The following is a 25,969-nucleotide window of genomic DNA, read 5'->3' on the forward strand; positions in this document are numbered from 1 at the left end:
TAGTAACCTATGGTTTTTGGGGGAATGAGAGATGAGTCTAGCTAAAATCTGTTTTATTTATTAATTCAGATTATTCATACTGGTATTTAATAGTGTTTTGTCAGACTGAGCTTATGTACAGTGCATAGTGATTAGGGTAGGTATCATCAATAGTTGTGAACTGACATTAAATTAACAGCATATTTTATTTGACAAAAGGTTGAGAATCTCTCTCGTAGGATGTTATAAAATATTTGATTACTGATGTATTCTGCAACTGAAAATTTCCAGGGGATTAAAGTTTTAATGTAACACAAGCATAGGATGAAATAAACACAAAAACCACTGCAGGATCAGTAAAATAAATTAAAAGTGGCAAATTTATCCTCTGAAACCATATGTGGGGAAAAGAAAACTAAACTTTCATTCTTTTCTTAAGTGTCCCATTATAGCTCAAAAAGACAGACAAAACACCATGTCTGCTACTGGAATATCAATTGATAGTTTTCAAACTCCTAAGATACAGTCTGCACCAATAACAGTACTGAACATTACTCAACACTCCACTCCAGAGAGGCTCCAGTAGTCTAATATGTCTTAGCTCAGATTTTTCTTAATGCAAGAAAATTAGTTGTTCTGAAGATATTGAAAGGAACAGTGTGATCCCAAGAAATATATGCAGTATGCTACTAGACATTGGAACATATTTTGAGGCAGGTGAATTGCCTGAAGAAACCTGAGCATGAATACAGTCTCTTATATTTCATAAGTTCTTTCTACAATACTTCTGTGTTCCCACTAATGCATCAAATAATTTTCTTAGCAGACTAGAAATTTTAGTGTATTTGATGAAAAGATGGAGCACTTTTCATACCTCGATTCATGACCCAAGTAGAAATAGTTTTAAAATAAAATTATATTTCAATATATGATAGTTCCGTGCCAGAGTGAACATAGCAGACAACAAATATAAAGACAGTGACTATGAAAAATCTTCAGTAGACATGGCTTGTATTCTTGAATGTTTTGGCTCAGAAGTTCACTGGTAAGCTTCAGAAGGCTCTCTTCTCAGAATGCCTGACATTAGGCAAACAATTTATTCAATGAGTAGTGCTTACAACTTTAAACGCTAAAAGCAAATTTCAAATGGATATAATGGTGGTTCCTACATCAAATGTTATGATGAATTAACATAGTATTGTGTGGAAAACATTTAAAATAATACAAAGATGGTACAAATAAAACTCCTAAGAACACTGATTAAAAACCCTGGACAAAAATAATGAACTCATTAGAATAAGCATGTATATAATGTAAGCCACTTATAATTTATTTTACTGATCCTGTACATGGTTCATAAGATTAATATTGGATTTAGTTCTCAAAGTCCATGTTTTGAGAACTTGGAATTTACAAGTAAATTGGGTTCCAGAAGTAGATCTTTTCATCTACAAAAGTGGGACAATTACTGAAGGGTCTACCCACAGGACACAGTATATGAGCTAATCATATTCGCTTTTTAATATAGAATAGATTAACTTTACAATTTTCCCTTGGAGTACCTGGGATGCTAAAACTGTTCATACAAACCCCCCTTCATAAGTTCACCTGTGCTTCTTTTTACTCCACTTTCTTCTCCTTGCTTGGTGCAAATAGGGTAACTAGAAAACACTCAGAATTTCAAGACTCTAACTCAACAATATTTCTGTATACAAGGAAAATGAGCCCATAGTAATTAGGTAATGTTTTCCCAGAATATCAAAAAAGATTTTTTTCCAACATCACAAATTGAAGTAAAGCAATTAGTTTTCAACCCTTTTTTTGCTACACTAGATTAAGCCCAGTGTCCTTGCTAGCCAAATGCTATGATATACTTCCAGGCCCTTTACTGTATTTAAGTTGAAACAAGATATTACTACAATGCTCAAGCTGGCCTTGGACTCACTCTCTAAATTACGCTTTGACTTTGCAAACTCCTGGTTCCATCTCTGGAGCAGCTGAGATTTAAACTTGTTACTCCAAGCAGAGGTTAAGCAATTACTTAGAATACTATATTTTTACTAAGAACTCAGAACAAGGGCAGACAAACCTTTGAGATACACATACATCTCGTGTAAGTCTGAAGATATCCTGTGACAACTGGCCATGACTTCTCTAGTGCAATCAATGAAGGAAATGAACAGCAACAACCTTTTGCACTTCCTAAAAATGAGACACTTAATATAATTTCTTTGGAAGTCGCTGAACAAATCTTAGAGGCAAGTATGTTCATGCAAAGAGTGTCTCTTGAGTGTATATAATGTAAGATCTAAATGGAATCCATATTAAGGAGTTCTCAGTTCCATGTTGGTACCTACAACCTTGTGTCTCCAAGTGCATTGGCCCTCTCTGGAATATGAATAATTTTCCCTTATCCTCAGAACAAAATCTGAATGACCTTTGCAACCTGGGAGTCCTTTCCTTGGGTCTGGTTCTGCTCTGGCACTTGGATCCTTGGCACCCACTTCTTCTTTTCTTCTTGCTTTAGTCTCTCTCTCTCTCTCTCTCTCTCTCTCTCTCTCTCTCTCTCTCTCTCTCTCTCTCTCTCTCTCTCTCTCTCTCTCTCCAGTTCCTCAAATATATTAAGCTCTTCCTGTCTCAAGGAATTGTTGCTCTTCTCTGCCACTCTTTTCCCATTCCACAATGGTCTTTTCTCCACTGATCTTAAGTGTTTGCTGCAATGTCACTGACTGAGAAAATCTTGCCTTGATATCATTGCCAGATTCTGTCACTACCTCCCACTTCTTGCTTTTCATCTTATCACAGTATTAAAAACCATCTAGCTGCTGTGCCATGTCACTCTTCATTATATTAGTTTAAAAGGATAAGTAGGTGCTTTTTGGTGAGGCATGCTGAGTACATAGTAGGTTTTGAGCATGCACATCTACAAAATAAATGTATTAAGGGACTGGTGAGAGTCTCAGTAGTTAAGAAGATATGTAGTTTGGTCTATCTGAGGTGCCGCTGGCAGTAGGACCATGATCTATCCTTAGTGCCTGAGTTAGCTTGTTGGAGCCCATTCCCTATGACAGGCTACCTTGCTCTATCTTAATGCAGGCAGAGGGGCTTAGTTCTGCCTCAACTTAGTGTGCCAGACTTTGTTGACTCCCCATGGGAGCCCTTACCTTTTAGGAGAAATGAATGTGGGGTGGACTGGGAGATAGGTAGGCAAGGGGATTCTGGAGGAGGAGTAGGGGGGAGAACTGTGGTTGGAATGCAAAATGAAATTAAAATAAATATATAAATGTAAAAAAGAACATTTGTGGCTCCTGCAGAGGACCCAGGTTCATGTCCCATCATCACATGGTTGCTCAAAACTGCCCATAACTCCAATTATAGGCAATTGGATGCCCTCTTTCAACATCTGTGAGTTATACACACAAAAAGTAAGTTAGACACTCATGCACATAAAATAAAATAAATAAATCTAAAAACTATTAAAAAATCAACGTGTCTATAATGTTGGAATTTGCATTAAGCGATCACCATTATGGGAAGGTTATTAATGCAGATTTCTTCTAATGAAACAATTACCTGTTTTTAGTGACAGTTAAATTTTCCAGGGAGGAGTTGTATGCAGGTAATGAGGGGGAGAATTCAAATCATAGAGAGTTGTGAAGGAAGTGGCTAAGGATGACTGAAAAGATATGAAAACTTTTCCTCTACCATACCCATATGCCACATATACTGCCTTCTCTTTAGCAGTCATGCTTAGAAGGCTGTACACAGTCTACAGTGTGTGGTTTCCTGTTCTCCATTCTAGGAAGCTGAGGGAGTTGTGCCTTTGGGGAAATGTTCTAGAATATGTACATGAGGAGAGGAATCTTGATCTTAAAGATTTGGATCCCCATGGAGATGAATAGGTCTAATCAATCACACATGGATATATGTGCATCATTGACACATAGATGTAAGTTCCCCAGAAGGGACCATTCATAGTCACAGCTTTCTTCACTTCTTAGAGTTACATGTCAGGAGTTCTGGGTTTTTGATATATTGGGAAATGATATGCATTGGTGTTTTATAGAGAGGATTCATAATCTATAGGTTTATCTAGAGGAGGGAAGGAAGGGAACTCTCTCTACTGGGAACTCAGATAATACTGAAAGTCCAGAGTGCAAAATATACTTCAAACTGAAAGAGATAAATGCCTTTGATTATCTTCGTTCATTAATAATAAGGGGCAATGGATTTAATGACCCTATATGTGAAACATGTGACAGTTTGTGAAAAATAAGGAAAATGACACTACTGGTTGGTTGCTCTCAATATCCCTGGATAAATTGATAAAGCAGGCAGATGAGCTCCATGATAAAATTAACAAGTTTAGAATATGGTAAAGGACAACAAGGAACTCAGTGATAAAGTTGAATGGCTCCAGATTTGAATAAGGAGTGTAAAGGTTTCTAAGTGTGCCTTGGAAGAGACTCTTCTCCAGCAGCTGGAGAGCTTTGAGTTGCAGAAAATCAAATCAAAGCCCCCATTATAAGGTGTGCTGAATTACAGTAAAAATTCAAGTCTCAGCCTCAGAGGGTGTCAGTGGTTAAAGTAAGAGCATTAATTGGTAAAGCGCAGGATCCTACAACCTGGGATGGAAATGTGTGGGAGGACCGTATTGAAGCTGAGAACTTTGAACCCTCACAATCAAGGTTTTATCTCACATGAGGAAGTGGTACCCTCACCCCACTCCTCGAAACATTGCCCTTTTCACCCTCCACTCATGAATTAGTCCTTCAGTGCCTGCTAAACCGTCAGTGACTTTTCTGAAGAAAATGCCACATAATACAACACTGATGTCCCTCAAGGCCCACCAACAGACCTATAACTAGATTCAAGGCAAAGCAGGCGCCTAAAGGGTAGATGGAAAGTGTAGCTCATGAGGACATGCTCTATTCTACTGAGGAGCTTCATAATTTTTACAATTCTTTCAAGTTGAGGTGTGGAGAATATGTGTGGAAAAGGATTTTCAAGGTGTGGGACAATGGTGGAAAAAATATAAACCTAGATTAGACTGAGTTTATTGATATAGGCCCTCGGAGTAGAGATTCTAGATTTAATATGGAAGCTTACATGGTTATAAAAGGTGGAAAAAGTTTATTTGGATGGCTGCCTGAATCATTTATCAAATATGGCCTACTGCAAAGGTGTTAGAGATGCCTGATATCTCTTGGGTTAGTGTTGATAAGGGATTTTTAAGACTCAGGGGAATTGCAATCATAGAGAGGATATGCTGTATAAAAACTAATTCTCCACAATGAGGAGGCCCAGATAACATGCCCTTCATGAAGCCTATAAGAAACAAAATGGTGAGAGGGGCAGCAGCACATTTGAAGAGTTTTGTTGTACCAGACCTTAGGGTTGGAGATGCCGTTGCTCAGCTGAATGAATTCAACATCATGGGTTTAATTAAACCCCGGGGTAGTAGGGGCCAGGTGGCAGCATTGAATTGCCAGAGGCAAGGAGATTCTAGTTGTCATAATGGACAACATAGACAAAATAAATGTTCACAATGGTCTAACTCATAATAGTAAGCACAGGCCAAGTGGATTTTACAGCGGAATGACTCATGTGGACCTATGATACTGGCTAATCAATCACAGTATTTCTAGGCATGAAATAAATAAGGACACTGCATATCTGTTCAATATGTATAAACAGAAAAGTTCTCAAATAAATGAAAGAAAGACCACATTGAATAGGGACAAAAGACAAACTTGGACAGTGAATCAATTTCCAGACATGAGCCAGTTTGCAGACCCAGAACCTCTTGAATGAAGTGATAGCCGGATTCCCCTGAAGGAGGCTCCTGATGAGACACCTAAAAGTTTATGGTTAGCCTTTCTCCATTTCTTCCCCAGAGAGACCTGAGGCATTTTACATGGGTAGCTGTGCAGTGGGGGAAAGGAAACAATCAGACTTTCTGTGGTCTGTTGGATTCTGTTCTGAATTGACACTGATTCTGGGAGATCCCAAGGAACATTGTGGCCCTCCAGTAAAAGCAGGAGCTTATGGAGGCTAGGTGATTAATGGAGTTTTGGCTGATGTCTGACTCACAGTAGGTAAAGTAGGTCCCTGCTCTCAAGCTGTGGCTATTTCCCTAGTTCCAAATTGTGTAATTGGGACATATATACTTAGAAGTTGGCAGAATTCTCACATTGGTTCCCTGAGCTCTGGAGTGAGGGTTATTATGGTTGGAAAGGCTAAATGGAAGCCATTAGAGTTGCCTCTGCCAAAGAAAATAGTGAACCAAAAATAGTGCTGCATCCCTGGAGGAATTGAAGAAATTAGTTCCACCATCAAGGACTTGAAAGATACAGGACGTTGGCTCCTACAACATCTCCTATAAACTCTCCTCTCTGGCCAGTGCAGAAGAAAGATGGATTGTGGATATTGACAATTGACTATGGAAAATTCAATCAGATGGTAACTCGTGTTGCAGCTGTTGTACCAGATGTAGTGTCCTTATTTGAGTAAATAAATTAACACATCTCCAGGTATACAGTATGCAGCTATTGATTTAGTAAATACCTTTTTCTCAGTACCTGTCCATAAGGACCCACCAGAAGCAATTTGATTTCAGATGGCAAGGTCAGCAGTGTATCTTCACTGTTTTGCTTCAGGGATATTAACTCTCCTGTCCTGTGTCATAACTCAGAAGGAATCTTGATCGTCTTTCTTTCCCAGAAAATATGACACTGGTGCACTAAACTGATGACATTATGCTGGTTGGACCAACTCAGCAGGAGGTAGCAACTACTTTCAACTCATTGGTAACATATGTTTATCAGAGGATGCGAAATAATTACAACCAAAATTCAAGGGCTTTCTACTTCAGTGAAATTCTTAGGAATCCACTGGTATGGGGGCACGAAGAAATATTTCTTCTAAGGTGAAGGATAAGTTATGGTACTTGGCCCCTCCCATCTCCAAGAAAGAAGCACAATGTTTGGTGGGCCTTTTTAGACTCTAGAGACAACACATTCCTCACTTGGGTGTGTTACTCCAGCTAATATACCAAGTAACTCTGAAATCTGATAGCTTTGTGGCAGGGGAGGGGGTCTGGAACTGGAGAAGGCTTTTCATTAGGGTTCAGGCTGCTGTGCATGCTGTTATACCACTTGGAACATATGATCCAGCCAACCCTGTGGTGCTTGAGGTGTCAGTGGCAGACTGGGATGTTGCTTGTAGCCTTTGGCAGGACCTATAGGTGAATCACGGAAGAGATCTTTGGGGTTTGGAGCAAGGCTCTAACATCACCCACAGACAATTATTCTCCCATCAAAAGACACCTCTTCCTGCTATTGGGCCTTAGTAGACACTACATATTTGACAATGCGCCACCAAGTTACCATAAGATTTGAGCTAACCATCATGAGCTGGGTGTTATCAGACCCACTGTGTCATTAAGTAGGATTGCACTCCAGTAATATGTCAAATGGAAGTGGTATAAAAGAGATCAGGCCGAGCAGGTCTTGAAGGCATAAACAAGCTACATGAAGAAGTTGCCCAAATGCCTATAGTTTCTACTCATGTTAATAATACCATCTGCCGCCAAGTATTCCCCTATAACCTCATGGGGTGTGCTCTATGATCAGCTAACTGAAGAACAGAAGACTAGGTCCTGGTTTGCTGACAGTTCTTCATGTTATACAGCCACCACACAGAAGTGGATAGCTTCAGCATTACAAACCATTTGTGGGACAATCGTGAAAGTTACTGGTGAAGGAAAATCTTCATGGTGGGCAGAACTTCAGGCAGTACACAGGGTCATGCAGTTTGTTTGGAAGGAGAGATGGCCAGATGTACAGTTGTTCATGGGTTGTAATCAGTGGCTGGATGGTTAGGAACTTAGAAAGAACATGATTGGAAAATTGGTGGGAAAGTCATCTGGGGAAGAAGTGTGTGGAAAGATCTCTACAAATGTGCAAAGGATGTGAAGATACTCATGTCCTGTGTAAATGTTCACTAAATATAACTTCAGGTGAGGAGGAGTTCAATAATCAAGTAGATAGGATGACCTGTTCTGTGGACCGTCAGCCTCTTTTCCCAAGCATTCCTGTAGCTGCCCAATGGGCCCATGAACAAAGTGGTCTTGGTGGCAGTGATGGGGGTTATGGATGGGATCAACATGGACTTCCATTCTCCAAGGCTGACCTGACTATAGCTGCTGCTGTGTGCCAGATATACCAACAGCAGAGACCAACACTGAGCCATGGATATGGCATTATTCCCTGGGGTGACTAGCTAGCAATCTGGTGGCGGGTTGACTACCCTCCTTGGAAGTGACAATGCTTTGTTCTTACTGGGGCAGATACTTATTCTGGTTATGGATTTGCCTTTCTTTTACATAATGCTTCTGCCACACCCATCATTCATGGACTTACAGAATGTCTTATACACAAACATGGTATTCTACACAGAATTACTTCTGACCAGGGAACTCACTTCACAGCCAGAGAAATATGACCGTAAGCCCACAATCATAAAATTCACTGAACTTACCATGTTGCCCTTCATCCTCAGGGAGCTGGCCTGATAGAAAACTGGAATGGCCCTTTTTAGATGAAGCTACGGTGCCAATTAGGTGACAGCAGCATACACAGCTGGGGCAGGGTTCTCCAGAAAGCAGTGCATGCTTTGAATGAATGTTCAAAATAATGCACTGTTTCTCCAATAGCCACGATCCACTGGTCCAAGAATCAAGGGTGAAAAGGGAAATAGTTCCACTCAGTATTACTTCTAGTAACCAACTCGTAAAGTTTTTGCTTCCTGTTTCCACAACTCTAAGTTCTGCTGGCCTAGAAGCTTTGGTTCTAGAGGGTGGAATGCTCCTGCTAGGAACCACAACAAACCTTCCATTGAACTGGAAACTCAGACATCCTTCTGGTCACTTTAGGCTTGTAGTGCCATTAAATAAAAAGGTTAAGAAAGGATAAGAGTGTGAGGAAGGGTGATAGATCCAGATTACCATGGGGAGTTAGATTGTCTTCCCACAATGGAGGGAAGAAGGATTATATCTGGAGGGCAGGAGGTCCTTTAGGTGTCTCTTGGTGCTACTGTGCCCTGTGATTAAACTTAATGAGAACCTACAACATCCTGATCCAGGCAGGCTGACAAATGGCACAGACTCATCAGCAATGAAGCATGGCTCACTTCACCAGGGAAAGAGCCAAGACCTGCTGATATGCTTGTAGAAGTTATAGGAAATACAGAATGGGTAGTAGAGAAAGACAGTTTTTTGTTTTGTTTTGTTTGAGACAGGGTTTCTTTTTTATTTATTTTTCTCCTCAATATATGTTTTCATTCAAATTAGAAACATGCATGCTTCACGTGTCAATCCCAGCTCCTTCTCCCACACTTCCACACTTGTCCCTCCACCAGTCCCCCCCAACCCCCCACCCAATCCCAACTTCATTCCCCAGGGAGGTTGAGGCCCTCCTTGAAGGCATCTCCAGAGTTGAGACCGACTTTCTTGGTATAACAGCCCTAGTTGTCCTGAAACTAGCTTTGTAGACCAGGCTAGCTTCAAACTCACAGAGATCTGCCTGACTTTGCCTTCTGAGCACGGGTATTTAAGACATGTGCCACCACTGCCCGGCTTTTTGGGGGGGGCGAGGGATAGTTCTGAATAGCATTTAAGTCCACATGACCAGTTGCAAAAATGAGGATTATAACCAACATTGGTGTGTTTTTGTTGTATTTTGCTAAGAATATATATGTACAGATATAAGTTTTTTCTTCCAATTTCCTTATCATATGTTGTAACATCAACGGTTATAATATGTAAGTTTGAAATACTAGAATGTTGTTCCCCAAGGGACACTCCCACTTATTCTAAATTTGTAATGCATTTACAGTTGTACAAGGGAAAGTTATATCATGTTAGGCATAATTATGACCTGGTTGAATAAATAATGAGTTTGTGATTATAGGTGGGGTAGTTATATTATTATTATTAGGCATTATTATGACTTAGTTATTGTTTTCATTTGGAAATTACTCATGACATAAGGAGATACGCATGTCCAACAAGCTGACAAGAGGTGGATTATGATGTCTATTCTTGCTTGTCAAGTTGACTGACAATATTTGCAATAAACTAGAATCCAGAAGTGGAATTCACACTTGTGATCCAGATCATGATGCTGGAAGACAGACACCTTTCATCCAGGTCTTGAGGAAGGGTGACACATGCCTTTAATCCAGATCTTGAGACTGGAGGGCACACCATTAATCTGGGCCATACCTTCTGCTGGAAGCCTATATAAGAACAATGGAAGAAGGAAGGGTCCTTCATTATTTCTTAACCTGCTTGTCTTACCTTGTCAGCACATTCATTGCTTTACTGGCATTGAAGCTTACTTCTTTGGCATTGCAGCATACGCAGAAGACCAACTAGGACACTCAACCTCATGAGACTGAATGACTACTAGATTCTTGGACTTTCCATTCACAGCTAGCCATTGATGGTATGCAGCTTGTAAGTCATTCCAAGAAATTACACACACACACACACACACACACACACACACACACACACTCCATAATTTCTGTGGCTCTAGAGAACCCTGACATCCTCCATGCTCACTTCCTCCCAAAGTAGGGTCTGATAGGCATTAGTGTGAACAATTAGGGTACCTTTTCCTGAGAAGGGCTATATTCCTTACAAAGTTATGCCAATATTTCTCATTAACCAGGAGTCCCTGAGCAGATGTGTTTAAATATGATATTGCGTCGCATCTTCTTCTTCTTTATCTTCAGAATATTGAGTATTCTCCAAAGAATTTGACCTCAGTCTACCAGATGCATTAAATCCATATCATGCTAGTAGCAATGTGATAAAAAGAAGTGTTCACACAGACTATGAAAATCCCAGAACCAGGCCTTACCTGTCGTGTCTAAGGAGCCCAGATCTGTGCTGGCATTCCTCCCTCAATCCACCTCACATTTGCTCTTATATAGCTGTCAGGAACTGTGGTTAGTATATTGATGTCAGTCACATGCTGGCAGATTGTGGTGCAGAAAATTCTGTGGAAATGTCAGGAGTCAAGATGAGGTACAAATGTTGAATGGGCCCCAATTGCATAAACCAAGTAGAATAGAAGGGACCCCAATTCATGCCATTGTACATATCCCATTGAGGGTCCTGGGACCAGAGGCCTTGCCAACTCTCAGTACCTTGAGTACTTTTCTTTCTCTCATGTTTCTGCCAGTTCCTAGAGGGAAGGCCAACTAGAAAGAAAGCTGACCAGTGAATCTCTGGGATATATCCCACCAAGAAAATCTGTAAGTTGGTTTTTCTTTTCAGAGCCACGGGGCTGAGAATTTTAGATGAGACCATTTACTATTTCTTTCCTTTTCAGGCTCATCACCCATACAACTGCTCATACTTCTACCCACGCCCTCCAGTAAGAATCATCATGCATCCTTATCAAAAGTATGTATGTCTCCGGCTGGAGGGTGACTTCAAGGATCCAAATGAAATGGAGGACTTGATGTTTGTATTGGTTCCTATACCCAAAGAAGAGGAGGAGGAGGAGGATACAGAGGAAGAGGAAGAAGAAAAGGAAGGAGATGAAGGAGAAGAGGAGGGAGAGGAAGAAGAGGGAGAAGAGGAAGAAAATGAAGAGGCAGAGGAAGAAGATAATGAGGAACAGAATGAAAGGGAGGAAGATGAAATGGAAGAGTGGGAAGAATGTGAAGAAGAGGAGGAGGAGGAAGAGAAAAATGAAGAAGAAAGCAAACAGAAAACAAGAGACTATTACCACACACCTTCCACACCTTTTTCTTATTTAAATGTCTCCTTACCTACTTTGGATTCTACCTTTTCCTCATTCTCGAGGTCTTTCATTTTTCAGGGCACTGAGGAAGAAAGTTGTGCCTCAGGAATAATGACTCCTCATAAAAGCCAGAACTCTATCACAGCCACATTTCAAAGAAGTTTAGATGAAGAAATCAACCCCATGGAAGAAGAGGAGTGTTCAAGTATTATCCAGTATTTGAAAGACACACAATCTTGGTTGAGTAGCCAGCTAAAGGAAAAGATGACTGATTTGGTGTATGCTATGATCTTCAAGTATCAAGTGAAGGAACCTATCACAAAAGTAGAAATGTTAGAGATTGTCAGCAAAGATTACAAGAAACAATTCCACATCATCTTTATGGATGCTTCTAAGTGCCTATACATGCTTTTTGGCATTGATGTAAAGGAAGACTGTGCCATGAGAAACTCCTATACCCTTGTCAATTCACTGAACCTCACCTATGAAGAAAAGCTGAGTGGAGAGAGAAGAATGCCTAGAAATGGCTTCCTGATAGTTATTCTGGGCTTGATATTCATACAAGGGAACTGTGCTTCTGAAGAAAGTGTCTGGGAATTCCTGAATACAATGGGAGTATATGATGGGGATGAGCACCCCATCTATGGAGAGCCCAGAACATTTCTGACCAGAGATTTGGTACAACAAAATTATTTGTCATATCAGCAAGTGCCTAACAGTTGTCCTCCATCCTTTGAGTTCTTGTGGGGTCCAAGAGCCTATGCTGAAACAACCAAGATGAAAGTTCTGGAATTTTTGGCAAGGATAAATGAGCGTGAACCACTTTCTTTTTTGTTTTTGTATGAAGAGGCTTTAAGAGACGAGGAAGAGAGGGCCTGTGCCCAAAGTATCTCTCCAAATAGAAGTCCAGTCACATTGATGGCAGAGAATGCATTTCCAGCTTGTACCCTGAATGACAGATTTGTTTTCTAATGTATTCACTCTGGGTTACAGAAGAGAAGTCAAAATTCTAAGCAATGGAAGGTAAAAGTTAGCTTGAGTAGAAAACAGTGGAGCACAACATTGTTAATATGCTATTTGGGGTTATTATTTTTCATTTGGGATAGACTATCAAATGTTATTTCTTATAGTAAAAGATTTACTAGCTTTGCAATCTAAGTTATGGATGACCTTGTTTCACACATTTCTTGCTATTTATTTTGTTTTTAGAAAATACAGAGAAAAACTATGTGCTGTTTTATTTTTAGATTGATGTACACTTCTATTCTGTAAAATTAAATGCTGTGTTTCCATGTTTGTTTGGCTTGCTAAAAAACAAAACAGGAAAATACCAGTAAATTATAGCAAAGCTCATTGATTCATTTATTTACCAAATATTAGTTTAGCATTTTATCTTTGGAAGATACTATTATATTGGCACAGGAAATGTGGATCATTTAGACACTCCCCTGCTCAGAAAATTATAGAATCTAGGGAGAGCTATTGTATGAAGAACAAGGTGAAATGTCTTCCGGTACATATGATACCAAGGAAAAACATAAGAAAAAATGAAAACAAAAGAGGGATACCCATGAAGAGCAAAAGCCTGGAATTGGTTCAACTTGATTGGGGACTTGGGAAACTCTAACTCCCTTGGGGCTAATTTTATATTAAGTTATGCAAAGTTTCAGGGACCATACACACAATGATTCTGGTAGGAGACAGAAAACTCTTGAAAGAAATTGCTCTGAGCAGTTCTCTTGGAATTTGGGCTAAACAAGAGAGGGTTCTCTATCTGGTCCCTGTGTGGAGTGTGCTCTGTTATCCTATTCTTACTCAGCTAGACTCAATGTTTGCACTAAGTGTTATACGCACAAATGCTGAAAGCATTTTCTGAAGATAAATTTGGGAATCTCTTGGGTTACTGTCCAGATACCATCAGGCTGCCATTCTTTCTCCTCGTCTGTAAAACACAGAACCCATTAAATTATTATTGCATCTTGATTGTTATTTGCCTAAATCTAATCCAGGTCTAGGATTTGGTGGTAGTAGATTTAACTTAAAAACATATTCACAAATTGAGCAGCTAGAAGGGAGGAAAACGTTGGTCTTTGAGGAAATTCTAAGAACTCTGAGTCATTTTAGCCTAGAAGTTAAGCTTCAACTCTAAAATAATATATCATCTAAGAGGGAAAATATCATGAATTTTATTTGGAACACTGAATTTTTGGTTGCGTTTTTCTCCTTTTATTTAAATTAAAAACAATCTTATTTTACATAACAATCTCAGTTACCTCTCCCTCTTGTCCTACCATACCCCCCACCAATCCCTCATCCTGCTCCCCATCAATTCCCCAGGGAGGCTGAGGCCTCCTATGGGGGATCATCAACGTCTGTTACATCATTTGGGGCAGCGCCTAGGTTCTCACCCATGTATCTAGACTGCAAGAGTATCCCTCTTTAGGGAATGGGCTCCCAAATATCATACACTAGGGATAAATACTGGTTCCACTGCCAGTGGCCCCATACACTGCCCTGGCCTCCCAACTGGCACCCATGTTCAGGGGGCCTGGTTCAGTTCTATAGTGGTTCCCGAGCTGTCAGACTGGGGACTGTGTGTTCCCACTTGCTCAGGTCAGCTGTTTCTGTGGGTTTTCCCAGCATTGTCTTGTCCCCTTTGCTCAACACTCATTCCTCTTTACAACTGGATCCCAGGAGTTTGGTTAAGTGCTTGGCTGTGAATCTCTGCTTCTGTTTCCATCAGCTACTGGGTGAAGGCTCTAGGATGGCATTTAAGGTTTTCTTTATATTCTTAACCATGTTGAGCTGCCTCTTTTCTGAGTTGTTATAGACAACATTATCAAAACCCAAGGTAGAGGATGGCAGAGTCCGTGATCTAATATTATTCACCTTACCATTCATTAAACTACCAATATATTTGGGCAGTGTACCATATATTTTATTCAGAGTCAATGAATTTTAACTGTGCTGCCACTCTCTCAGACCTGATCCTGAGAGGAGCAATCTAAGGTTCCTAGTGCTTTAGAATTTCCCCCAAGGTCATGTAGCTGGTACATGCCAGCACTCAACAAGGGTTTATCTAGAGTACACGTTGTTCCAGTTCTGCTCAGCCGGAGGCACCATCAGTTTCTTAATTCATTTGCTACCATTCCAAAATGTCTCAGCTGAAAGAAAAGAACACTGTGTCTACATACTGGAAGCAGAGCAATGATAGATGAAAATAAAACACAATGTTAGATTAACATTCATTGTATGAGAATTGACTTTCTCTGTCCCTTAGGAAACTTCATTGCTGACTTTCCCTAGATGCTGGAAGTTCATTACTATTACCTCATTTTCTTGAATCAAAGCAACCTTCCTCTGGTATTTTCCATTGTTTACTACTCCCTAAAGCAAGAATCTAATGTCTTGACCAAATCAATACTGCATCCTTTTCTCCAAGCTATGTCTCTCTTCTAGTGACATTATTTGTTGTATCAGTCTTTGTCTTTCTCTTGACACAGAACATTCCATTTCCATGTACAAGTTCGCAAACTATGCTGTCTTTAATTCTGGATTCCCTCTGCTTTTGTTTTACAATTTTTTCCCTTCAAAAATTCACTGGAAAACTTAATGGAAGGCAAGGTTGTTATGAGGGGCCCCTGCTCATAGCTAGATTAACACTATTATAAAAGGTATAACACAGGAAATTTTTGTTCTTTTGTCCTTTGTGGAATTGTGGGAACCCATGTTTGTGGGGCTGCAGCAGGAACCATAATGTGGTTGCCCACTGTAGTAGACCCATGTTGCAGTGTCATATGTGGGAAACTGGTTTTGTGCCCACACAGTCACAATCAGCTGAATTCCTCTCAGGTACGAACCGGAGGCAAGTTGGCTGGTTCTGACTGTGTGCCCACAATTGGAATGTAAGCAAACACCATTCATTCTCCCTTGAGAATGACTCTATAGCTTTGGGGCTTAGAAGTAGAGAACAGCTCACACATGACACCCATCCTGCCAGCTTCTTAGTCTTGGACTAAAATAATTTTCTTACTGTCTTAAGCAAAATAACAATAACTCCCTCTATAGAGAGCATGTCCTGCTGCCATGACTTAAGATACTGAAACACTGAGAAAACATTTTCACTTTACAGGGAGAATCAAGGATTTGGTAAGTTTTTTAGGATATAGGGAGTAGAACCAAAGGAAAGTAAGTTTACAGAAACCATGAAAAGACTAGGTGGGAATGCAATTGGTAGAGCTGTATGGCATCTGCTCTTCAGCCCTGAATACCAAATTCAATATAGGGTAGGAAAGGATTCAAATGGAGATTTTAAAAGTGGAGAATGTAGGTAAGAATGGTGCTGGGAATGAAAACTGAGTCATTACCACCAGTCAGACATTTCAGTGTGGTGTAATCAGCTCTAATAATGGATTGGGGGCAGTGAGCCACCCCTATGTTCATTCGTAAAGACATAAAACATCTCCTGCATCCATTTGATTGATCCATTTCTTTTGCCCGTGCTAGTGGTCCAGTGTACATTGCCCTCTGTCTCAGGCCTAGAATGTCCTTGAAACCTACTGAAGGGTGTTTCTTTTCGTTCATTGATGGAATTCCTCCACAGATGGGAATTCTGTTACTGTCTAAGACAAATATCAGATTATTTTAGTTGAGACAGGGGCAATGAAGTTAGTATGAAGCCAAGTAAGGTTAAACAGAAGTAGGAATTTCTTGGGGCTTGGTATCAAAATGATATTGCACATAAAGGAAGTAATGAACATTTATAAAACAAAAATATAGATTCATATGGATGTGCCCAACTCAAATATTTCTTTTGGATTTTAAGGTATCAGCATGCTAAGGAGTGGATGCCACAATGCTGTAACAACTGGCCTCCATTTATACTAGATTCTATCTGGTGTATGTGTTAGTCCCAGGATGCAAAATTTTGCAAGAATATGAAGATGGTGTACTTCTCGCTGAAACTAATGGGGATTGATGGATTCAAAACTGAAGCATGATACATCATGTGATTGAGAACACTATTGCCATGAACATGATACTTGAGCCTAAAAACAAGATGTCTATGTTAATGTTAGCCTTGGTATTTCCCATGGGAATTCTGAATTTGCCTGAGCAATTTCATTCATTAGAATTCTTCCATGTAGACAGATAATCCAGGCAAAGTACATGTTCATATTTCAGGTCTCTGAATGTAACTATCCAATGTTTTGGTTTAATTATTCACAATTTTGTTTCCTTGTTTCTCCATCAAATATTTGCTGAACATATGATACAATAAGAACATCAAATAAGCAAAGCAGGACTATATTATAAGGCATTTAATTTGGATAATATGTGAAAGAGCACAGCCGGAGAAAGGATCTTGGAAACTTTAGGAAAGCTTTATGAAATGGTACAGTACATACATGGTCTGAGTTTTGAAAGTTGCTGCTAAGATGCAATATTATCCTAGTTTGCATGATATTACTGTTTATAGTCTATGACCAAAAGCAACTTGGGGATGAAAGAGTTTACTTTGCTTACACTTCCATATCTTAGTCCATTGAGTAAGAAAGTTAGGTCAAGAACTCAAGGAGGGAACCTGGAAGCAGAATTTGCAGCACAGGCCAAGAAGGAACAATGCTACTGACTTGCTCCCATGACTTCATCAGTTTGCATTTTCATATACCCAAGACTACCAGTACAGCCCTCAACAGTCTAGACTTGCTACATCCATTATTTATTTTAAAATTGGTCCATAGATTGCCTCAGACTGATATCATGGGAGTATTTTCTCAGTTGAGTTTCTGTATTCCCAAATAATGCCACCAATTCAGAGGACCCCAAACTGTGCCACTATTTCCTTTTTTTAGCCTGCTTTTTTATTCGTCAATGTATATTTTTATTTAAATTATAAACATGTATGCTTCACATGTCAATCCCAGCTCCCTCTCCCACCCCTCCTCTCTTGTCCCTCCACCAGTCCCCCTTCAATCCCCCACCCAATCCCCACATCATAGTAAACACTGATCTAGATAACCCAAGGCCCCAGAGCTTTCTGAGGCCTCCTCATAGACACTACATTCATGGAGTCTGGATCAGTCGCCTGTTGGCCTCTCAGCCATCAGTCTGGGGTTCAAGAGCTCCCCATTGTCCAGTCAGCTGTCTTTGTGGGTTTCGCCAGCAAGGTCTTGACTCCTTTGCTCATTACTCCTCCATCTCTGTCACTGGGTTCCAGGAATTCAGTTTGGTGTTTAGCTGTGGGCATCTGTCTCTGCTACCATCAGTCAGTGGATGAAGGTTCATGCTTGTCTTTTGGTGACTGGGTTACTTCACTCAGTATGGTTTCTCCTAGTACCATCCATTTGCCTGCAAATTTCAAGATTCCATTTTTTTTCTACTAAGTACCACATTTCCTCTATCCACTCTTCAGTTGCGGGGCATCTAGGTTGCTTCCAAGTTCTGGCTATTACAAATAATGCTGCTATGAACATAGTGGAACAGACATCCTTGTTGTGTGAATGAACATGTTTTGGGTATATGCCTAAGAGGACTCAGTCTACCACAAGACTCAGAAATTCCACTATTTCCATTTTTATGATTTCCATTTTAATATTTTGATGACTTGATAAATGTCTCATTTGTTTTTGTAATGCACAACTTAGAAGGGTATTTAAGGGGTTTCATCAGTCTTTGCTAAGGATATTATTTGAAGCATACACATTTTGAAATTGGGTAATGAAGGTATGCACATTGATTACTATCATGAGAGCACTATTAATATGAATCGATTAATTCTAACAAGTGTATTAATTATACATGGTGAATGTTAGTTATGTTTTGTTCAATTAACTATGTTAGGCTGGGAGTAAATCATTGATCTGCATAGTTCATTAGAAGTGAAAACAGTAAAAATGGCAATAAATACTATTGTTGAAAAACTCCCAATTTTCGTCAGCAAAGGCAGGATCCATATTATATCAGGGTGGATATCTTACTTTTGTTTATTTTTTTGGTTTTACGAGACAGGGTTTCTCTGTTTTTGGAGGCTATTGGTCCAGCCTGGCCTCGAACTCACAGAGATCCGCCTGCCTCTGCCTCCCGAGTGCTGGGATTAAAGGCGTGTGCCACCAACGCTGGGCGATATCTTACTTTATACTAATTCAGAGACCACCTGTTTGCTGTGGCACTAATAGAATTATAAATAAATGTCTATCTATAATAGGGCTGTTGATTTTTTTGAGTTAGTCTTGCATTCTATGACTTTGTTTCTAAATTAAATAAATATTTGTAAAAAGAATATAGAGAAAAGAAGAAAGCATTAGTCTAGCAACTGAGAAAAAAACGTCTGCTTCACTTATCCTACACTAGCCAAATTAAAAAATGTCATATAGAAGGATTCTCTTCTCTCACTTAATTTTGTCAAGTATTGGAATATGTACACAAGTAACATTATACAGACTGAGCAGTTTATATTTTTAAAGGTATTTGTATGTACATGATATTATATGTCATAATTAATGCAAAAAGAGGTCATGAGTTTGAAAGACAGGGTATATGGGGATATATGGGAAGGTTTAGATGAAGTATAGGGAAGGGACAAATGATATAATTATAATGTCAAAAATAAAAGAAAAAATGAAAAAGGGAATTGGAAATTTGATCTCCTACTCTGTGCTGGGCTGAAGCTGCTAAGGATAATATTTTCCCATTAAAGTAGGAACTGATTCTTCCATCCCATGCCTAGAGACAATTTCTACACATGGTATTGTAGGGAGACTGATAAGAGTGATACTTTATCCACAAATTGACTGATTATGAAGGGCTCTGATTTTACTATTCTGTCAAATTACATACTCCCTGTGAGCTGATCCTTTTCTACTTTAGTGATGACACTGAACTTGATTTTTTCAAAGCTGGCTTAGTTAGCACTCTGCTGTGAAGAGTGCTTTCAGATTTTGTTATACCTAAGATAATTTGGGGACTAGAGATAAAATCAATTGACATGATTTTAGATTTATTCTGTTAAAGTCTTATCAAAATCTTGTTGCAAAATCTTAATAATGAGGATATGATAGAAAGTATGTAGATACATACTTCTGTATTTTATGTTTTTGAAAATTAGAAAGAAAATTTCATATTTTTATTGTTATTAAATTTTTCCATACAACATGTTTTATTCATATTCTTTCTCCCACGCCAACTCTTTTCCAACCCTTCTCATCTTCCTACTCACCGAAATTCATGTTCTCTCTGTCTCTATCTCTCTGTCACTGTGTTTGTGTTTGTCTGTGCCTTTCTTTCTTTCAGATAAAAACAAAGCAAAAAGATGAGATAAAAACAAAAAAGGAAAAAATAAAATAAGGCAGAACTAAACTAAACTACCCCCCCAAAATACAGTTTACCCTGTTTTGGATAAGTATTACTGGGCATGGGAACAATGAAACTTCCTTCTCAAAAATGAATTTTCCTTTTCATAGTAGGCTATCAATTGCAAATAGCTTCTTAATTAGGGTTGAGATTTTTCTACTTGCTACTATCCACGAAAGGGTTATGTCTACTTTGAACCTACGCAGTTTGTGTGCATGTTGTCACAGTCTCAGTGAGTTAATAAGTCTACCAGTTGTGTTATGTATAGAATGTGCCATGTGCCATTTCCTTGAAATGAAACACAATCTCTGGATCTTACAGTCTTGCCAAGTCCTTTTTTTTCAGAAGTCCCCATGATTTGAAGGGAGGGATTTGATAAAGATACCCCATTTAGGACTGTGTGCTGCAAATTCTTTCACCTACATATTGCCCAGTTTTAGATTTCTTTGAATTATGATCTGATGCAAGAAACAGGTTCTATGTTGGGTGTTGACTGATCTATTGGTATAGCATTATCTAATTAAGATTGATTTTATTGGTATTTTCCTCTAAGAGAATGATTTTAATGGGGTTTCCCCCAGACCTATGATTTTTCTGGTCTCAAGCTCTTGGCTACTTTAGCAGTTTCAGGTATTGTTCCTTCTCACAGAGTAGACCTTAAGTCCAATAAAAAAGTAGTTGTTTACTCACATAACGTTTGTGCTGCTTTTGCATCAGAATATTATGCAAACAAGTCACTATTGTAGGCTGTAGAGCACGTATCTTGGTAATATTGCTGATTAAATTTTCTGCTCTAGTAGCATGCAAATTACCTTTTAATGTTGTGAATGCTAGTCAGCAGAGGTTAAGCTTCTGGTTAAGAACTAGCTCTATTTCTCCATGTTCAGTGACATGTGAGTTGTGTCTTCTGTAGCACAGTCTATAAGGTGGTGAAGAATAATCAGTAGCTACGGTAATAATCTGTGATGTTTTTGAGGAAGGATAGTTCTATGGAACTACTTTGGCCAATAACTCAGCAAGCTGCAAACTATTCCTGACACTGGAGGTTTTTTCCTTGGTAGCATAAGATGCCCATTTGGGCACTGTCTACCACATTGTATTATGATTTCATTACATTTCATTTCATATATATATATGTATATATTTAGGTAACTTCTACAGTGGTAGTATTTCATATGGATTTTCCAAAGGCCTTTAGTGTGAGTTTTCTTCACCCACATTGACCCCTTTTCTCTCTCCCCACACTCTGACTCATTTACCATCTAATTATCCTATTCTAGTTTTCTTCTTGGTCTTCTGTAACATTATATCTCATTTCTTCCTCCTTGGAAGACAGTATCCCTAGTCCCTTTCCAGTTACCTGAACATTGTGGTTGATTGGAATGAAACAAACACTGAAAGATTAAAAATTAGCCTCCATAAAAGAGAAACCACAAAAGACAACACAACAAAAGTAAGATCATATACCAATATCTTTTATGAACACAGATGCAAAACTTTTCAATAAATTTCTAGAAAACTGAATTCAATAATATATCAATAAATTATACACCAGAATACAATTGATTACATACTGGGGGTGCAGAAATGGTTCATCATGTGTAAACCAATAAAAATTAGCCACTACATAAACAGACTGATAGACAAAAAATACTTTGTCATACCATGAGATGCAGAAAAGGCCTTTGAAGAGATTATAACATCCCTTCGTGATAAATATCCTGGAGAGGGCTGGAGAAATATCTCAGCGGTTAAGATACCTTAAAAAATTCTGAATAATAAGAGAACTCCTTCTAGAATTATCACGCATCACCCATTCATACAACAAGGATGTCTGTTCCACTATGTTCATAGCAGCATTATTGGTAATAGCCAGAACTTGGAAGGAACCTAGATGCCCCTCAACCGAAGAGTGGATAGTGAAAATGTGGTACATTTACACAATGGAGTACTATTCAGCAGAAAAACAACAATGGAATCCTGAGATTTGCAGGCAAATGGATGACACTAGAAGAAACCATCCTGAGTGAGGTAACGAAGTCACAAAAAGAGAAACGTGGCATGTACTCTCTCATATATGGATTTTAGACATAGATCTGGAGAATGTCAGCCTACAATCCCATGGCCAGAGAGTCTGGGAAACAGAACCTTCATTAAGTGGCTGATGGAAGAAGAGGCAGACTCCCATGGCTAAGCACTGAGCTGAACTCAAGAAAACCAGTAACAGAGAGGGAGGACTGATGACCAAAGGGATTAAGACTGGGCTGGTTTAATCCCCAGAAACAGCTGACCTGACAAAGGTTAACTCTTCAATCCCAGGCTGATGCCTGGGAATCCAGCATGGGACTGATCAAGACCCCCGGAATGTGGGTGTCAGTGAGGAGGCCTAGGTAATCTATTGAGCCTTGGGTGGTAGATCAGTATTTATCCCGAGTGTACACATGGACTTTGGACTCCCATCCAACAATGTGAGATGCACTCTCACCCTGAACTCTTGGGGGAGGTTCTAGGCCCTGCCCTGGATGAAATGACAGACTATGGACACCCCCATGGAGGGCCTCACCCTCCCTGGGGAAATGAAGGGATATTGGGGGGACTGGGGCGGCTTGGGAGGAGGGGAGGGAAACGGAGAGGGACCTGGAACTGACTTGTGAAGCAACTTTGTTTCTAATCTAAATTTAAACTTAAAAATAAAAAAATAACTTATTTGAAAGAATTTGAGAGAAGAGTCCCTGTGAAAAGAAATGGAGAAACAGAAGAAACTTAGAAGTAAAAGAGATTTGAAGGGCATCTGTCAAGTTGTGTGGACCTTGTTTGAATCCCAATTCAAATAACTCAAACAAATAATGAAGGACAGACAGATGTGTGAATAGAGGCAGATTTGCGTGGAGTATCTTTTTTATAGATAAACTTCTGTCTCTGTAGCCCAAGTTGGTCTCACACTTATCATGGTCTCAGGCTGTGTCTCCAGGGGTGTACCTCCAAACCTAGCTATTGCTATTTTCTTAAGTGTGAATCTACTGGCATTATATATATATATATATATATATATATATATATGCCTTTTAATTTTAAGTAACTTACACACTAAGTGCTACAGTGTTCAAATGTGCATCAAAGAAATAAAAGGGTGACAAGATTATATGAGAGTAATAATGAAATAAACATACTGCAAGTTATGATCAAAACAAAACAAAAGGCATATTGATTAGTGGAAACAAATTGAAGATCCAAGCATTATTTCACATACCTACGGACACCTAGTTCTTTCCAAAGAAGGCAAAACCAATACTGGAGAAAAGACAACATCTATAAATGATGCTGATCAAACTAGATATCTGCATGCAGAGAAATGCAAATAAATCTTTATCATGCTTTACAGAACTTAATTTCAAAGGAATTAAAGGCCTCAGTGTAAGATTAAATACCCCGAATTTGACAGAAGAAGAAATTGGAAATAGGCTTGAATTCAAATACACAGGAAAGGACTTTCTGAACAAGATTCTGACAGCACAGGCCAAAAGATAATAAATAGGATCTTGTGGTGGTTTGAATGAGAATTGTCACCATTGGCTCAAGTATTTGAATACTTCATTCCAAATTAGTGGAACTATTTTGAACAATTAGGAGGTATGGCTTTGTTGGAGTAAGTGTGTCACTGGGCATGGGCTTTGAGGTTTAAAAATCCCCACCATTCTCACTTAGCTCTCAATATGTCCTACTCATGGATAAAGGTGTAAGCTCCCAAATGTTGTTCTGGTACCATGCCTGCCTGCCTGCTGCCATGCTTCCTGACATGATGGTCATAGACTTTGACCTCCTGGGAACTGTAAATTCCAAATAAAATAAAATCTTTCTAATATAAGATGTCTTGGTGTCTCTTCCTAGCAATAGGAAATTAAATAAGACTGACCTTGAGAAGCTAAATAGCTGCTTTACAGTCAAGTTCACTATCATTTGAGCGATGGTTAAAAATCATTACCAGGTATAAATATATATATATATATATTTATATATATCGCTATAAACCTTAACATAAAACCCAAAACCAAAACCAAAAATAAAAGCCAAATCAAAATTGGAGCAAAGAAATAAATGGAGGGTTCTAAAAATATGAAACACAATAGGTAAGAAACAACCTTAGCAATCAGGAAAATGAAAATGAAAATTACACTGAGATTTCATTTTATCCAGTAAAAATGCCCATGATCAATAAAACAAGTGACCATAGATGCTGATAAGGATATGGGAAACTTATTCATTGCTCATGGGAATGCAAACTGGTGTGGTCCCTACGACAATCAGTACTACAAGGAATATTATTCAGTTGCTAAAAGATGGAATTATTAAATTTACGATTAAATGGATGGAGCTAGAAACAATCATCCTGAGTTAACGCAGACCTCAAAAGACAAATATTGAATGCTTTCTCTTATAAGAAGAGGCTTCAAATAGTAAACAGTTATATACACATTGTTATTTCAAGTATGTGATATTCTGACACAGGGAAAATATGGCTATAGTACAAAAACGAATACTTTCTGAGAGTTAAAGGGAAGAAGGTAAGGATGATTAAATGCAACTCGAAAGGGATTTGATAAATCATACTGGATAATGTGGAAGTCAAATATATGGCATCAGCTGATAATATCTACAGAATTTGTATCACAGAGAGAGCACTCTCATTACATTGTGATGCATATGGAAGGATGAATGCCTGAAGGATCTGAACCCTCGAAAAAAGACTACAGGAAACTAGGACATAATGAGAATGGGAGAAATTGTCTTTCCCAAGAACGAAGCCCCCACCACAATTATCCATGATTACCCCCCACCACAATTATCCATGATTAAAGTGGTCGATCCTGAGATCATGCACCAACAAATTTTAATTTTGTTAAGAGGTGCTGGACACACAGCATGAAGTTGTGTGGATAGAAGACGGGGAATAATATCTCAGTGATGTTGGCAGAAGAGGAAATACGACCAAAATATACTGACAGAGTCCCAGACCTTGTCCAGAACCAGCCAGAAATAAGGAGGTGCTTTCAGTTCAAATAGAGGGAATATCAGAGACTTTGAGCTCTGTCTATGTCCACTCCGTGGATGTCAGAGTACTCCCAGACAGTCCTTTGTCCAGAACTGCAGCTGGGGATTCAGAGGGTTGTGGCTTCACATTAGCAGAAGGCATGATCCTAGACCTGACCATTCATCAAGGGAAGAATGCTCAAGTCCTTCTCACAACAAATAGGGGCGCTAGAGCTCGACATACATCATTTTTTTTGATCGGGAACCTCTGGCACTGTTTATAGTTTGTCATTTTTCTTTAGCTCCATCTCCTTCTTTAGGCAAATGGGGCCTGGAGAGGCGTGCGTGGGAGGGGGCTGAAACCTAGTTTGAGTGGCAGGGCTTGTAACTTTGAACTGTCAAGGGGTGTGGCCCACTGGAGGCCGGGGAGGGGACGTGGAACTGGCACATAGGGGCTCCAGCGATATTTGTCAATGGCAAAAGTGGTTAGGTTCAACACTTTTTGTGCATGGAGTTGGATGCCAGTTCTGCAAGTTCTGCCTTGTGGAATACATACTAGGGAGTGGCGAGAGACTGTCAGGGAATCCTAAGGACAGAGAAAGATCCTTCCACCTTTCTGCAGAAATAGCCAGTGCTGGAGGGCTGCCTAGACTATTAAGCCAGTATTGGGTATGAGGGGGGATGGTGATTGTGATGGTGGTTGGGGGACGGGGCCAGTGAGAGTCTTGGCTTCTACTGGCTGCCTTGTGCCATTCTGTCAGTCTTGAGATAGTGAGGATTTCTGTGAGTGA

The 25,969-nt window shown here is 39.4% G+C and overlaps 1 protein-coding gene across 1 annotated transcript; it reads left to right on the top strand.

Annotated features, from left to right (window-relative positions):
• Nucleotides 1-11,438: 11,438 nt before the first annotated feature.
• Nucleotides 11,439-12,770, top strand: LOC101842401 (melanoma-associated antigen 10-like). The gene is made up of 2 exons (XM_013125548.2): nucleotides 11,439-11,738; nucleotides 11,877-12,770. Exons 1-2 carry the CDS (start codon nucleotides 11,439-11,441, stop codon nucleotides 12,768-12,770), a joined length of 1,194 nt encoding a protein of 397 aa, XP_012981002.2.
• The last annotated feature ends 13,199 nt before the right edge of the window (nucleotides 12,771-25,969 follow it).

Source organism: Mesocricetus auratus, unplaced genomic scaffold, assembly GCF_017639785.1.
Source record: "Mesocricetus auratus isolate SY011 unplaced genomic scaffold, BCM_Maur_2.0 Super-Scaffold_100003, whole genome shotgun sequence".
Lineage (NCBI taxonomy): Eukaryota > Metazoa > Chordata > Mammalia > Rodentia > Cricetidae > Mesocricetus > Mesocricetus auratus.

What these genes read in the sequence shown, in the direction of transcription:
- LOC101842401 (XM_013125548.2), top strand. Translation starts at nt 11,439, where the DNA reads ATGCATCCTTATCAAAAGTATGTATGTCTCCGGCTGGAGGGTGACTTC. An exon ending in AAGAAGAGGAGGAGGAGGAA is followed by an intron (nt 11,739 to 11,876) that starts GAGAAAAATGAA and finishes TTCATTTTTCAG; the next exon opens with GGCACTGAGGAAGAAAGTTG.